Source organism: Bos grunniens, chromosome 11 (assembly GCF_055505025.1).
Source record: "Bos grunniens cultivar Pamir isolate PY7600 chromosome 11, Bosgru_T2T1.0, whole genome shotgun sequence".
In the NCBI taxonomy this organism is placed as follows: Eukaryota; Metazoa; Chordata; class Mammalia; order Artiodactyla; family Bovidae; genus Bos; species Bos grunniens.
The window spans coordinates 13,679,659-13,695,824 of NC_141175.1; the positions used below are offsets into that span (position 1 = coordinate 13,679,659).

General features: G+C 39.7%; 1 protein-coding gene across 16 annotated transcripts in view; it reads right to left on the reverse strand.

Moving 5' to 3' along the window:
* RABGAP1 (RAB GTPase activating protein 1) overlaps positions 1-16,166 on the reverse strand; it is a 169,408-nt gene that overhangs the window by 135,696 nt on the left and 17,546 nt on the right. For 15 of the 16 annotated variants that reach the window (XR_015136365.1, XM_086325323.1, XM_086325313.1 and 12 more), the window contains one exon: positions 6,216-6,415. The exons of the other annotated variant lie outside the window; for it this stretch is intronic. Coding sequence is in view for 11 of the 15 variants with exons in the window: in XM_086325313.1 (XP_086181439.1) it covers positions 6,216-6,365 (150 nt within the window). In the remaining 4 variants the exon portion in view is untranslated. The remainder of the gene's footprint in view (positions 1-6,215; positions 6,416-16,166) is intronic. 16 annotated transcript variants of the gene reach the window in all.

Below are 16,166 nucleotides of genomic sequence, written 5' to 3' on the forward strand. Positions count from 1 at the left end.
TCGTGCTTCTATTTATGGAGGGGAGGATGTCTGTAATCTCTGACCAAATTCTCCTTTTCTTCCATCACCAATGCCCACCTCTGGGCAAAGCCATTTTACTCAGTTTCTACAGTTTGGCTTTTTTAGATTCCACACAAAAGTCATGGAATGTGGAATATGTTGTGTTTTCATATTTGTTTCTTTCATGATGTTTTCTGATTTCCCTTTTATTTTTTGAGTGGTTGCATGTATTTTCTGACCAACCCCTGGTTGGTTAGAAGTATGTTGTTTAATTTCCACATATTTGTAGATTTTCAGGTTTTCCCCATTTTGTTGATTTTTTAATTGTATACCACTGTAGTCAGAAAAGATAACTGGTATGATTTCAGTCTTGTTAATCTTGCTAAGGTATGTTTTGCGACCTAACATATACTTGTTTTGAAATGGTGCTTTTCTTTCCATTTGCATGGAATAATTTTTCATCTCTTTACATGATACATGGATAAGTCTATGTGTGTCCTTAAAGCTGAAATGAGTCTCTTATAGGTAGCATACAGTGTGGTCTTTTTCTTGTTTTTAATACATTCTGATATTGTCACTTGATTGGAGAATTTAATTCATTTGCATTTAAAATAACTACTGATAGATAAGAACTTACTAATATTATGTTATTGTTTTCTGGCTGTTTTATAGGTCCCTTATTCCTTTCTTCTTCTCGTTATCTTCCCTTGTGAATTCATGATTTTCTATAGTGGTATACTTTCTAGAGTGGTATCCCTTCTTTTAATCTTTTTTGTGTTTATTGTGGGTTATTAATTTGTAATTACCATGAGACTTACATATAACATTTTACAGGATATAAAATTATATTTTACATTGGCAACAACCTAACTTCAATCCCATACAAAGCTCTACCTTTTACTTCCCCAAACATTGGTTTTGATAGCACAATTTAAATTTCTACATTATGTATTCATTGTAGCTAAGCTATTTTTAATACCTTTGTCCTTTAACTTTTAATCTAGATTTACTTAATCAACACCCCACATTACAGTATTAAGACTATACTGATTTTGAGCATATACTTACCTTTTCCAGTGTATTTTATATGTTCATATTACTAACTAGTGTCCTTTCATTTCAGATTGAAGAACTCCGTTTAGCACCTTATTAAGGTATAATGATCAACTCTCTCCATTACAAGTATCTCCTACTTACCAAAACTTTGAATTATGCCACTTTGCTTTCTTAGAAGGCCTACATTAGTACCTGTTTTTGCTAACTGAAAGAAATCTGAAGATGACTTTTGCTTTTATGAAAAAAGCAACTACTGTACTAGTGTAGACCCTTTATATAAGAAAAGTGGTAAAACACAAACTTTTAGAAAGCAGGGGATACTCTATGCTATGCTAAGTCAACTTCAGTCGTGTCCGACTCTGTGTGACCCCATAGACGGCAGCCCACCAGGCTCCCCCGTCCCTGGGATTCTCCAGGCAGGAACACTGGAGTGGGTTGCCATTTCCTTCTCCAATGCATGAACGTGAAAAGTGAAAGTGAAGTTGCTCAGTTGTGTCCGACTCTTAGCGACCCCGTGGACTGCAGCATACCAGGCTCCTCCGTCCATGGGATTTTCCAGGCAAGAGTACTGGAGTGGGGTGCCATTGCCTTCTCTATATGCCATTTCAGCTTACAAAGTTTCATAGGAACATCCTACTTTCAGATAGGGGGGAAACCTGTCATCCTTCTCCTCTTTTTTTTTTTGGCCATGATATGTGGCTTGCACGATCGAAGCTCCCCAACTTAGGGACTGAATCTGCACCCTGGACAGTGAAAGCATGAAATCCTAATCACCAGAGCATTAGGGAATTACCTTTCCTTTATTTCTGAAGGACAGTTTTGTTAACTAAAGTATTCTTGGTTGGCAGCTTATTTCCTTGAGTGTATCATCCCATTCTCTTCTAGCTTGCAAGGTTTCTGCAGATAAATATGCTAAAAACCTTATTGGTGGTGATGGTGCTGGGCTATTTCCTTTATAATACAAGAAGCTTTTTTTCTTCTAGTTGCTTTAAACTTTTTTCTTTTTAAAAATATTTATTTGGTTACACGGGGTCTTAGTTGTGGTATGAAGGATCTTTAGTTGCAGCATGTGAGGTCTAGTTCCCTGACTAGGAATCGAACCCAGGCCCCCTGCATTGGAAGAACAGCATCCTAACAGCTGGACCACCAAGGAAGTCCCTGGCTTTAATTTTAAAGCCTTATTGTAATGTATCTTGGAGAGGCACTTGGGGTTGATATACGGGGGGAGCCTATAAACTTCATGAATTCAGATATCCAAACCTCTCCCCGAATTTTGGAAATTTTCAATCATTATGTCTCTAAAGAAGCTTTCTGCACATTTCTCCCTTTCTTGTCCTTCTGAGACTCCAGTGATGCATAAGTTGATGATTTTAGTGATAATGCGACACTTCACACAGGTTTTCTTCACTCACTGTTTTCATTTTATCTGTTTTCAGACAGATAGTTTCAAGCAATCTGTCTTGTACTACACAGTATTTTCTTCTGTGTGATCCGTCTGTTGATGCTCTCTACTGCATTTGTTTTCCCTAAGATGATGAACGCTCCAGTGTGTAGGTTCTTCCAATCCTGCATAATCTGGTTGACTTTTGGCATGTGCTCACTAGCTACTTGCAAAGACTCACACTTACCATTCTTGCCTTCAGGGCTGCTCAGGGAGGCAGTCACAGGGTAAGGACGTGTTTGAGTGAGGTGTGTGGAGTTTAGCGGTGCCCATGAGCCAGTTGGAGAACTTGTACAGGAGTCAACCCCCATGGCTCATGGGTGGGTCTCCTGATAGAGTCCCCAAAGCAGTTAGTGGCATCCATGCCCCTTTGATATGTTCCATTCCCAACCCTGGCTGCTGTTCTTCTAGTACAGCTGTCGATTCCCAGGTTGTATAGTTTATGACTGAGTATTTTGGATGATGTGAGAAAGAAATGGGCCTTTTCGGTGTGTCTCACAAAGCCAGGGAAGTCAGGTGCTCCATCACACACTCTCACTTTCCCCCATGGAAGAAATCATGAGCTGACTACCTGCTGGCACTGAGCTGTGCCACCCAAGTGGGGGTGAAGTGACACATAAAATCAAACTGTTCATCAACTTCAGGGGGTCCAATCTTGGATGCTTTTGCCCCAACAATGTGTGGGAACTTCTCCCTTGGATTCCTGAATGTCCATGAAGGCACGTGCATCCGTTAGTGTCTACACTGGTGTTCTTCGAGGGCAGGATGGTAGAAACTCTTGTACTGCCATTTTGATAACATTTCTCTCCATTAAGTCTTCCTTTTGCCAGTTTAAATTTATCGTTGGGCTTCTCTAGTGACGTCTTCATTTCACTTATTGTTTTCTTCCATTTCAGAATTTCCATTTGGTTCTTTTCAATTTGTAATTTATTATCTTCTTCATGATATTTTCTATTTGATTTGCCATTGCCATCATACTTTATTTCTTTAAGCATGGTTTCCTTAGGATGTTCATCGAACATTCTAATAATGGCTACTTTCAGAGTTTGCATATTAGATCCAACATGTCACTCTGCCTTTTAAAAGTGATGTATGGGTAATATTTTCTTTGCATGTCTCACAATTCTGTGTTGGAAACTAGATTATTCTAGAAAATATGTTGTTCCAGTTCTTGGTACTGGTTTCCATGCTCTAAGACTTGTTATTTTTTTTATGCTTGTTTATTTAGTGACTGGCTGACTTATTTTAGTAAATTTTATTCCCCTAATTCCCACGGTGTTAAACCTTTGATGCTGCTCCTCTGGGGTGATTTGCCCTCATTCATCCTGGGGTAGCAGCTCTGGTAAGATGCTCTGTCTCTATGACTGCATGTAGACATTAAGCTCCACTAACTGTGGCTGATTTGCTCTATAATTCTCAACAATCCTCTCAGGCAATAAACTGCTCCACAGAATAAACCAATGAAATTAGGTTACTTTGATGGGAGAGTTCTAGAGGTCAGTGGTTGAGATCTGGCCCTCCCTATCATAGGTGGTCTCCTCCCAGCAAGCCTGTAGTTAAAACTGTATGTCCAATTAATCTAACAATCTCCTCCCAATTACTTTTCACTACCACCTCCACTGTTTTTGAGTACCCTTAGGCTTGAACTTCTCTACACTCTGTTGTAAACAAAGTCAGCTCCTTTGGGCAGAGATTACGAGCTGTGCTGTGGCCCATTCCTCATTGCAGGCAAAATCTCTGAGCTATAGCTATGAATTTGGGAGTGTGGACAACGGCATACTTCTGAGCAACACTCCATTTCCAAAGGATGAGTATTTGGTAGGTGTGGGAGGTAGTACAGTAGTCTCTGGTGTTCTTAACTTGCCACTATTCCATTATATGGAACCACTACCTTACATGCCAGAGCCAGGTTAAGGGCAACTGGGCTCTCAGTGTTCTCAGCAGCACTGTGCCCTAAGTAGAGTTTTCATCCCAGAAGCAAGGTGTGGGCAAAAGAAGGCAGCCATTACCACTCAGCCACACTTGACCAGCAAAAGGCAGATAGAGGCAGGATGAGGAATGCTCTCATACTGCTCTTCTCTGGAAGACAGCCCTACTCCAGGGGAACTGTGGGGAAAGGAAACCCTATTTTCTTGATAGTACCAATCTAGAATGGAGTTACCATCTTGCTCAGTTGGGCGAAGTGTTAGTCGCTCAGTTGTGTCTGACTCTTTGAACTGTGGGGAAAGGAAACCCTATTTTCTTGATAGTACCAATCTAGAATGGAGTTACCATCTTGCTCAGTTGGGAGAAGTGTTAGTTGCTCAGTCCTGTCTGACTCTTTGCAAGCCCATGGACTGTAGCCAACCAGACTTCTCTGTCTGTGGAATTATCCAGGCAAGAATATTAGAGTGGGTAGCCGATGCCTTCTCCAGAGGATCTTCCAGACCCAGGAATTGAATTCGGGTCTCCTGCACTGCAGGCAGATTCTTTACCATCTGAGCCACCAGAGCAGCCCTCAGGTAGGAGAGGAGACGGAAAAACAAGTCTTGGTTCAAATACCACAGATTCTTTCCCAAAGTTTAGTAAAAACACTTTGAATAAATGTTTAATTGCTGCATGGCCTTTAGAACATTTCCAGACATTAATTAAAAAAAAAAAAGTGTTACCAATTTCGCTGGGGAATGGGCCCAGAGCTCACGCCATCCATGCTATCTCTCTCAGTCCAAATTCCTAAGCTCTACAAAGTTCTACAGGATCCAGTTCCTACACACATGTATCTCACACTTTAGCACTTTTATTTACTTTACTCACTCTGTCCTAAAAAGGGTGGTCTTCCTTAGGATCTTTTTTATTTTCTGTTCCCTGTAGAAAACTCTTTCTTCACATTTCTCCATGAACAAGTTCTTTCTCATTTCATTCAGATCTCAGCTCAAATGTCATTTCAAGACATTCTCTAAAATAGTATACCTGCCACTCACGCTTTACCAATGTATTCTGCTTTGATTTTCTTCAAACCACCTAAATTTACTTAACATTCACTTTCCTATTTGCTTAAGGTCTGTTTCCCACATTTGATTAAAAGCTCTAGGAGAGCAGAGGACCTTGCCTGTCTTATTTGCTACTGTATGTCTAGTATTTAGAACAGTACTTGGCACAAAGTCAATACTCAATAAATACTTGTGGTATAAAAAACAAACAGAAATCAAAGTATTTTTAAAGCTACTTACATTTTAAATGATATTAACAGGTAATCTGTTTTTATTTATATCCAAAAAGAGCAGAAACAGTAACAGAGTATGGAAGAAGATGTAACAGTGATCTATTTTGCTGAGAAAACAAACAGAAATGGCCAAAAGCCAGGAATTTTAAGTCCTGTTTTAGTAATTCTAAAACTTATTTTTATAAATAGCAGTGCTGACCTGCCACTGCCTTTACACTACATATAAAAGGCCCAAAAGAATCACCTCTAACTCAATGGTAACACGAAAACAAAACTAAAATAACAAATGCTTATACTATGATCAGTAGTTTTCACACAGTTAGAGATAACAGATTTAGAAGCTAATCAAATTGAAAATCCCTAATCAGATATATTTGTAAATAAAACTCTTTAGCATTAAAAGAAAGATATTATTTCCATGTTCTCACTATCACTCCATATACCTTCCTATTAAGGCCAAGTTTTGCAATGACTTAGCAAGGCTAAGCAAAAGGAACTTAGGTTATGGAGTATTACCTTGAGTCCTGTTTTCTCATCATCACTTCCATTATTTGTAGATGGTGTCTCATCTCCTTGCCTGGAAACCAAGACAAAATCTTCACTATTAAGAGTAGACACAGAGTCTGAGGAGACACTGATTTTTCCAACAGAAGCCTTGTCATCCATGACTCAAGAATGAAGCTCAACTCATGAATGATTAAATATTTTAAAAATGCCTGAAAAACAAAAACCATAAAGATACTCATATAGAATGTCTGCTAGATATTCAATTATGTTCTAAGTTTTACAAATTACATACGGAAAAACTTAAATTAAAACAAACAAAACAAACTTTCAAAATATTTTCCAAAGACTTTCACTACTTACAGGTTAGCCTTTTTTATTCCATATATAAGGGAATTTATTCCATATATAAGGGCCAAGGTAGATCACATTTCAAAAAAATAAACAAATAAAAACATTTCCTTGAGAATAACTCTGGCTATCTACACTGATTTCTTCGACATTCTGGTAACTCTATTCTTTTTAGAGAACATAAAAAGTACTAAACTTACTGTCTATCCTTTTCTTTGTAAAGCTGCACAAACAAATGAAATTGAAAGCACTTAGGACAATAAACATGCATGCAGGACAGTAAGGTTTTCCCTAACACTGCTGATACTTGTACTAACAACCTGTTTTAAGAAACAAAATTTCATATTAACCCCAAAGAAAAATAAATTCAGGGCAAGCATAAATTTTAGAGCAGGGAAATACTGTATGTAGCACGAAATCAGAGGTCTACTAAAAACTCAATAATCCCATCCCACAGTTTCTTAGAACCCAACTCAAAATGAACATTATCAATAAAGAAGTTTCAGGCCAAAAATTTCCAGCAAGGAGCAGAAAAAAATGTGTCATTTACGAAAATCCATTCAATTATTGACTCATGGAATAAAATTCAAACTCATCTGTCATTTAAAAATCTGGTTCTGCATATTTTGTGGGAATGTTCCCATTTGGTCTCCAAAACAACCACAGAACAAATAATATAACACTATGCAGCAGCACACTCAGCTTTAGCCAATAAACAAAACTCACTCTTTAAAAAAGTTGCTCTCACAGTATGCTCATCTTATATACCTCAGAGGTAAAAATTCTGAGAATTTGTTTATTAAAGAAGAGGTCCAGATCTATGTTTTGGATTTTTAACTGAACACATATTTATTGAGCAATACACCATATGCCAAGCACTATTTTTCCCTCAAAAGCTAACATCTGGCTAAGCACCTGGCAGCAAAAACTACACAATCTCTGAATACTATAGTTGGAAAAAAACTTAGCAGTTATCAAAACTGTTAAACAGATAATGAAATAGCAACCCCAAGAGTTGTAGGGTCATTTAATCGGGTTTAATTAAAGCTCAAACCCTGGACTCCTTGCTGCTCTCTATTTAAGCTGATTTGCTTGTTTAAAGGCTCTACATTTCATAGGACCTTATCTAAATGCATAGTGTAGCATAGAGATGCTTCAAATGTACGTCTGAAAACTTTTAAAAATGCAGTCCTGCTTCATTCATGCAATGAATATTTCCCAAGTTTCTAGTTTCTAAATAACAAAATATGCTAAACAAGAAAAATTAGATTCTTTCCCAAAAGCAATTTATAATTTGGTAGAGAACAGAGGGATATTGAACAAGTTAATAGGTACTGATTTAGGGTAAAGAAAACTATGGAAACATGTTGAAGAATTAAGAAATATAGTCAAGGAGGATATGTCTTGGATGAGGATATATATTTTAATCCCTTGAGGTGTCTGCCCTCATAGGATCTTCTTCCTAAAGTGCTTCCCTTGCTTCAGTACTCAGTCAACTCCAAATAATCATTCGTGACCTAATAACCCTCCTTTTCCAAGAAGCCTGCCCAGTCTCTCCCCAGAGTCAAAAGCACTGCCCGCCTCATTTCTGTTCCCACAGCAGTTTTACATTTTAACAGTACCTATTATACTGTGTTAAAATCTGATGTTGAGTTCCCTCAACATCAAACTTAATACTCACATATCTGTTTCACAGATTAGGAAACTGAGGCTTAGAGAGACGGTATAATTTGTTCAAGGTAATGGTTGTAATTTAACTGGTTAGAAGCAAAGTCAAAAGCTTTCATTTAGATGGCAATGCTTTTCCCATGTGACACATCTGGGCCTTGTTCCACAACACTCAGCATCAGATAAAGGAATCTCCATCTTTTTTAGAACTTGTCCTTTAGGTAAGGTTTTCATGCTTAATTAGTCTTTTTCCCATGTTTTTAAAAATGTTACTAATAGTAAGATAGCAGCTGCTGCTGCTGCTGAGTCGCTTCAGTCAAGTCCGACTTTGTGCAACCCCATAGATGGCAGCCCACCAGGTTCCCCCATCCCTGGGATTCTCCAGGCAAGAACACTGGAGTGGGTTGCCATTTCCTTCTCCAATGCGTGAAAGTGAAGTCACTCAGTCATGTCTGACTCTTAGCGACCCCATGGACTGCAGCCTACCAGGCTCCTCTGTCCATGGGATTTTCCAGGCAAGACTACTGGAGTGGGGTGCCGCTGCCTTCTCCGAAGATAGCAGAGGGCCTGGAAAAGTTTTCTAAAACGATAATCTCAGAGACATTAACAACTTTCTACAATATTCTAGACTCAAAAATAATACTTTGGTATCTACACTACGGAACTGAGATTTGGCAGGCTCCAAGTTCAACCTATTTTCTTTGAGGAAGTGACAGGAAAGTACACTTTATAAGATACTTTACTGTTTGTTTTGGCCCTGAAAGTAACTGAATCACTCAGTAGAAATGAGATTTATCAAAACACTAAGCAGTACAGGAGGAGTTATGTAATAAGGCTCCCCTTCTCCAGCCTCCATGGGTAGAAGTGAAGAGTCAGTCCACAAGCTCCAAGGATTCTAGATAAGATCACCCCACCCTCCCCTGGTCTCCACAACAAAGAGGTATCCCAGAACTTCATATACTCCTGGAAAAATTCTAGAGTATTCACAATCTCTGTCTTGAGACCATAAGAACTAGTTTTGTTGTTCTTCATCCCTTCTTACACCAGCTACCACAAGAAGCCCCTACTCTAATTCTCATGGACACTAAAGTACAAATTTCCTCCCCATAAACACCCTACACTACCATCCCTCTTCCTATTTTTCTCCATACCACCTATCACTGTTTGACACATTTACCTTGTCATCATAATTTGTTTTTAAATATCATGTAAGCATAAGGGCAGGGATTTCTGCCTGTTTCATGAGCTGCGGTAGCCCTAACAAGTGAAAGAATAACTGGCCATAGTAGGTGCTCAAATGTGTACTAAAGAAATAGGATAAATGGCAAATAAAAGACGTAAGATAACAAGAGTCACCCAATGAAAAAGGCAAGAGCAGCTTTTATAACTGACAGGAAGAACAGAAGTCATTATTTATGATGGTAAAGCAAACAGTTAAGAGTTAGGAAAAAATACAAGTTAGTATGCTGGTTCTACCACTGAATAATAGTGTAAGCTTGGTCATACCAAGCCTCAGATTCCGTAAATGAAAATGGTGTACTACCTACCTCACAGAGTCATTATAAAAATTACTCTCTGTAGCACTGACATATATACTCTACCATGTGTAAAGCAGCTAGTGGGAAACTGCTGGTATAACACGGGAGCTCAACTCCTGCTTTGTGACAACCAAGAAGGGCTGGGATGAGGGGATGGGACAGAGTGGGAGAGAGGCTGAAGGAGGAGCGGATATATGCATACTTCCAGCTGATTCATGTTGTACAGCAGAAACCAGGACAACACTGTAAAGCAATTATCTTCCAATTAAAAAACACTAAGAAATAGATATATGTATATCCAAGAGCCAACTGCTATTGAAGGATGGTCAAGAGCCTTGATTATGGCCAGTTCTTTTCCATTTCACTCTTTCATTAACCGGAGAGTGAAACCAACTCCCAATTTTAACAAATATCAACAGATTTTGGTAATTTAGGAAACAATATTAGCACAAAATATATGTAACACTTCTAGTTCCAGTCTTATTTGAAAGTGAAAGTGTTTAGTCGCTCAGTAGTGTCCGACTCTTGTAGCCCAAGAGGCAAGAATACTGGAGTGGGTTGCCATTCCCTTCTCCAAGGGATCTTCCCAACCCAGAAATTGAACCGGCTCTCCTGCATTGCAGGCACATTCTTTACCATCTTAGCCACTAGGTCAGTATCTAACTTTTTTATACTTAAGTAAACATAAAAGAATACTTTGTATCTCTGTGTTAACACTTTGCTGCTGCTGCTAAGTTGCTTCAGTCTTGTCTGACTCTGTGCGACCCCACAGACGGCAGCCCACCAGGCTCCCCCGTCCCTGGGATTCTCCAGGCAAGAACACTGGAGTGGGTTGCCATTTCCTTCTCCAATGCATGAAAGTGAAAAGTGAAAGTTTACAGATTACTAAAATGTACACCTTCATCTCATTTTATCATCCTAACAACTCTGTATCTGGGAGGCACTCAGTTTGTCTCCCTTTATATAAGTGATGAGCCTAGACCCCTACAACACGTCCAGTTACCGACAGGGCCAGGTTGGTGAGTACTAGTGCAGGGATGCTTCATTCTATCTCCTTTAATAAGTCAAGTAACTTAAAATGATAAGTAATTTTAATTACGCAACCTCATGCATCAAAACCAAAGGCTCAGTTATATTATAGTCCCATCTGTACCACAGTGACAACTCTATGCTCAACCACACACTTTTGCAAAGATTGTAGTATAAAATGTGCCTCAATCTTGTTGAATGAACAAAGATTCATTTTCATTCTCAATCTCCTCTTAAAACTATAAACCTGTTAAAGGAGAGTGAAAAGGTAAAGAACTAGCCATGATAAGAGCTCTTTTGATAGTTCTTCAAAAGCAGTGCTTACTTTTTAAAAACTTGAACTTTGGGACAGAGTATCATCAGATATTTGTATTTTTCTAACATTATTCAGAGCAGTAACATAAACAGTGAACTTACAGTGGTATGGATTTGCTAATGTGCAATTAGTAGAGCAAAAATCACCTCCCAATAAGTGACCCACCGAACCTGATAAGAGAGATGAGTGATACTTGTAATTGAACTTGACATACTTGAGACAAGTAAAAGGTGCTTGTTTCTGGCACTAGTCCAAGCACTCCAGTCCATCTTTATTTCCTTGGTTTTCCTGACATTCTTCCTGAAGGAGTATTAACTCCTCCTCCACCCCACTCCAGTACTCTCGCCTGGAAAATCCCATGGATGGAGGAGCCTGGTAGGCTGCAGTCCATGGGGTCGCTAAGAGTCAGACACGACTGAGCGACTTCACTTTAAATTTTCATGCATTGGAGAAGGAAATGGCAACCCACTCCAGTGTTCTTGCCTGGAGAATCCCAGGGACGGGGGAGCCTGGTGGCCTGCTGTTTATGGGGTCACACAGAGTCGGACATGACTGAAGTGACTTACCAGCAGCAGCCACTTCAATAGGACTCCCCACTCACACCAAACTGCTGCTGCTAAGTCACTTCAGTCGTGTCCGACTCTGTGCAACCCCACAGATGGCAGCCCACCAGGCTCCCCCGTCCCTGGGATTCTCCAGGCAAGAACACTGGAGTGGGTTGCCATTTCCTTCTCCAATGCATGAAAGTTAAAAGTGAAAGTGAAAGTGGCTCAGTCATATCTGACTCTTGGTGACCCCATGGACTGTAGCCCACCAGGCTCCTCCATCCATGGGATTTTCCAGGCAAGAGTACTGGAGTGAGGTACCACTGCCTTCTCTGTCTCACCGAGCAGTCCCTCTCAAAATCTGGCTACTGTAACTCTCACCAACCCTTACTAAACCTCTTCTTTTAAAAACTGAATTCAAACCTTGTCTATGCGACGTTGGGTGTTTTTAACACTCTGAGCATCCATTCAAAAAGGAAAAATACATGTATGTGTGTGTGTCTGTATGTGTACAGACACACATACATATATATAAACAAATAAAAATCAACAATACAAAACTTAAAAACTCAAACAATTCTTTTCAGTTCTCATCTTATTTCCACTGGCTGAAAATAAATGAAAATGCTTATCATTTCCTTATTGTGAAACTCTTTTTGCTTCCATTTTCTACCTCTAGCACCTTTTATCATTTCCTTCAAGTTCCCTTTTCTCTGCCCACTCCTTATTTTTTTAAAGAAAAATTTGGCTGTACAGATCTAGTTCCCTGACCAGGGATCAAACCCACTACCCCTGCATTGATCGGGGGTGTGGAGTCTTCACCGCTGGACCACCAGGAAAATCCCTGCCCACTGTAAATTCATCTGTCCTCCTCCTCCTTCCATATCTGCCCCTAGCTATCTCAGTACCTCCTGTGTTGTAACTTTTTTGTATGCTGATGATACTGTAGCCCTGTTTTTCTCCCTAATTTAATGTGGGCGCTTGTGTTTTGTTCTGTGTTTTTTTTTTTTTTTACCTATTCAGTATTGAGTATCTGTTATGTGCCAGGCACTAGGTAGAGTGTAATGGTGAGGAAAGGTACTCTTTACCCTTGACAGGCTTATAGTAGAGAACATGGACAAACAAACAAGTAATTACAATATAGTGCTTGGTATAGTAAGAGGTTCCAAATAGGAAAAGGAGTTCGTCAAGGCTGTATATTGTCACCCTGCTTATTTAACTTCTATGCAGAGTACATCATGAGAAACGCTGGACTGCAAGAAACACAAGCTGGAATCAAGATTGCCAGGAGAAATATCAATAACCTCAGATATGCAGATGACACCACCCTTATGGCAGAAAGTGAAGAGGAACTCAAAAGCCTCTTGATGAAAGTGAAAGTGGAGAGTGAAAAAGTTGGCTTAAAGCTCAACATTCAGAAAACGAAGATCATGGCTTCCGGTCCCATCACTTCATGGGAAATAGATGGGGAAACAGTGGAAACAGTGTCAGACTTTATTTTTCTGGGCTCCCAAATCACTGCAGATGGTGATTGCAGCCATGAAATTAAAAGACACTTACTCCTTGGAAGGAAAGTTATGACCAACCTAGACAGCATATTCTAAAGCAGAGACATTACTTTGCCAACAAAGGTTCGTCTAGTCAAGGCTATGGTTTTTCCTGTGGTCATGTATGGATGTGAGAGTTGGACTGTGAAGAAGGCTGAGCACCAAAGAATTGATGCTTTTGAACTGTTATTCTGGAGAAGACTCTTGAGAGTCCCTTGGACTGCAAGGAGATCCAACCAGTCCATTCTGAAGGAGATCAGCCCTGGGATTTCTTTGGAAGGAATGATGCTAAAGCTGAAACTCCAGTACTTTGGCCACCTCATGCGAAGAGTTGACTCCTTGGAAAAGACTCTGATGCTGGGAGGGATTGGGGGCAGGAGGAGAAGGGGACGACAGAGGATGAGATGGCTGGATCGTATTGCTGACTTGATGGACGTGAGTCTGAGTGAACTCCGGGAATTGGTGATGGACAGGGAGGCCTGGCGTGCTGCGATTCACGGGGTCGCAAAGAGTCGGACACGACTGAGCGACTGATCTGATCTGATAGTAATAGGTATGCATATGGTGTTATGAGAATACACAGGTGGGATCTGCTACACGTATCCCATACCCATCTCAAAATTGACTCCATATATCCAAAGCAGAGCCCATCTTCACACAAGCATATTCTTCCTCATAGCTTCCTTATCAGTGGTTAACAACCACTGATTCAAGATGGAAATGTACCCCCCCCCCCCCCCCGCTCCCGCAATCCCTGACTCCTTTTCTCATTCTCCCTTGGAATTCTAATAGATTTTAGTTCCAAAACATATCCCAAATCTGCTCTTTCTTTGCCATCTTTCATGTCACTCTCTTGCATTTTATTCTCTTTCAACTTTGCTACAATATAAGTCTCTCTTTCTAGACTCTCTCTAGTCATTATCAAGGCCTCATAGCTAATCTCTAAAATTCAGATTTGATCACATATCCGACCCCTTCCTTTGATTGCTCCTGACTGAAAACAGAAAAATCCAAATTCCTTAAATCATTAATTCTTAAAAATCTGGAGCCAATCTCTCATTCTAGTCTGATCTCCCTCTATCAAACCATACCAGGGAACTCCAATTATGCCATGCATTTTTATGCTTTCAAACCTTTGCTCATGCCATTTCTTAAGCTTGGAGTGTGTTTTCATTTCTCCAATTAGTCCTACTCCCCCACAAGCAATGCAGTGATACAATCAAATATTTAACCTCCTCTTCCTTTCTGAAATAATCCTTATTTCCCTCTAGGGCTCCTAAGGCTTTTTGTTTGCCTGCTTTTTAATTCTATCACAGAATTACATTTATCACACAGTAAAATGTTATACCTCTTTTCTCCTATATTGATCATTCATTTCGGAAACAATTATTTAGTATAAACCACCACAGTAAACACTGGGAATACAATGAGCACACATAGTCCCTTTGAACTAACTACTTTTGGACAGGGATCTTTAAGGGTTTGCTTATATTATCTTCATATGCTTGCTTATGGCAGTGTTCAGTAAATGTGACTGGATGGCTAATACTTGTTCAGTGTTTAAGTAACAGGGTTTATAGACTGTGAGATGGACGAACGACAAATATGCTACACTACAAGCATTTCTGGGGGTGCAGATATGAATGATTGGGATAGAGGCTAAAAAAAACAAAACAAAACCAACAACAACCACAACTACCTTTTGACTGTGCCTGACTAACTCTTCTTTTAGGTTTCCAACCGTGAAAAGCAGTTAAACACCATTGAGCCAAATCTTGGATTCCCTCTGAACCCAAACATTCTCTCATCACTTCCCTCCCAATCTCCATCATTTCTGTTGCTCCACCAGTGAAAAAAATGAGTACAGCTTTAGGGAGTCTTAAAGACAATACTTGGGCTTTCCCAGTGGCTCAGTGTTAAAAGAATTAGCCTGCAATGCAGAAGCCACAGGTTCGATCTTTGGATCAGGAAGATTCCCTGGAGGAGGGCATGGCAACCCACTCCAGTATTCTTGCCTGGAGAATCCCATGGACAGAACAGCCTAGAAGGCTACAGACCACAGGTTGCAAAGAGTTGGACACAACTGAAGTGACTTAGCATGCACACACACGGACGATACTTAAATAATCTTGCTGAATTTAAAGAACACTACTTACCAGTTCCTAAGTATCAATTGTATGCCCCACATAGTACTTAGAAGCTTTACATGCATTGTTACTAATCTTCATACTACCCTTCCCAGATAGGTATGAACTTCATACGACAAACTGAGGCTTAGAATGGCTCAATAATGCTTAAGTTCAGAGAGACAACTGTAGAACTTGATCCAATCCCAGGGATCTAGGCGCCTGTCCTTTTCAGGAATGCATCTCTCCTCCTTGGTGTTCTGTCACCATTCTCTACCCATTCCAATCCATCTTCTATGTTGTTCCCAGTTGTACTCTTCTAAAACACAGATCTGATAAGATTACTCTCTGTTCAGTAAAGGACAAGTCAGAAAGCAGCAAGAGAGTCAAGTCCCAAACATGCTTAGCAGGCCAATTCCTATGGGCTTGTAGCTCAATAAAATTAAACAACTACAAAGAAGTTGTATTTTAAAATCATATGATATTAATCTCAGCTTTTTTCCTGGATTTGAGGTTTGTTGCCCTGCACTGGTTTTCATATGAACTTCTCACAACATATCCCTGGGAAGGGTGGGATGAATCTAACAAAACTCCATGGAAAATCATCGCATCTTTGAAAAATAAATTCCGTTCCACCACTACTAATTGCTAAACAATTGAGGTGTCTTTATTGAAGTCTGACTTTTGAATTTCGTGACTGATTCTTTGAATTATTTTAGTGAGCTTAGAGAACCTATTACTTTAAGCCTTCCAAATAATTTTAGCTTAGTTTTAAAAACCAAAAAGAAAATGAAACTTAACCATCGTGGGCCTACAGCACATATAGGCAAGAAAAACCAGCTT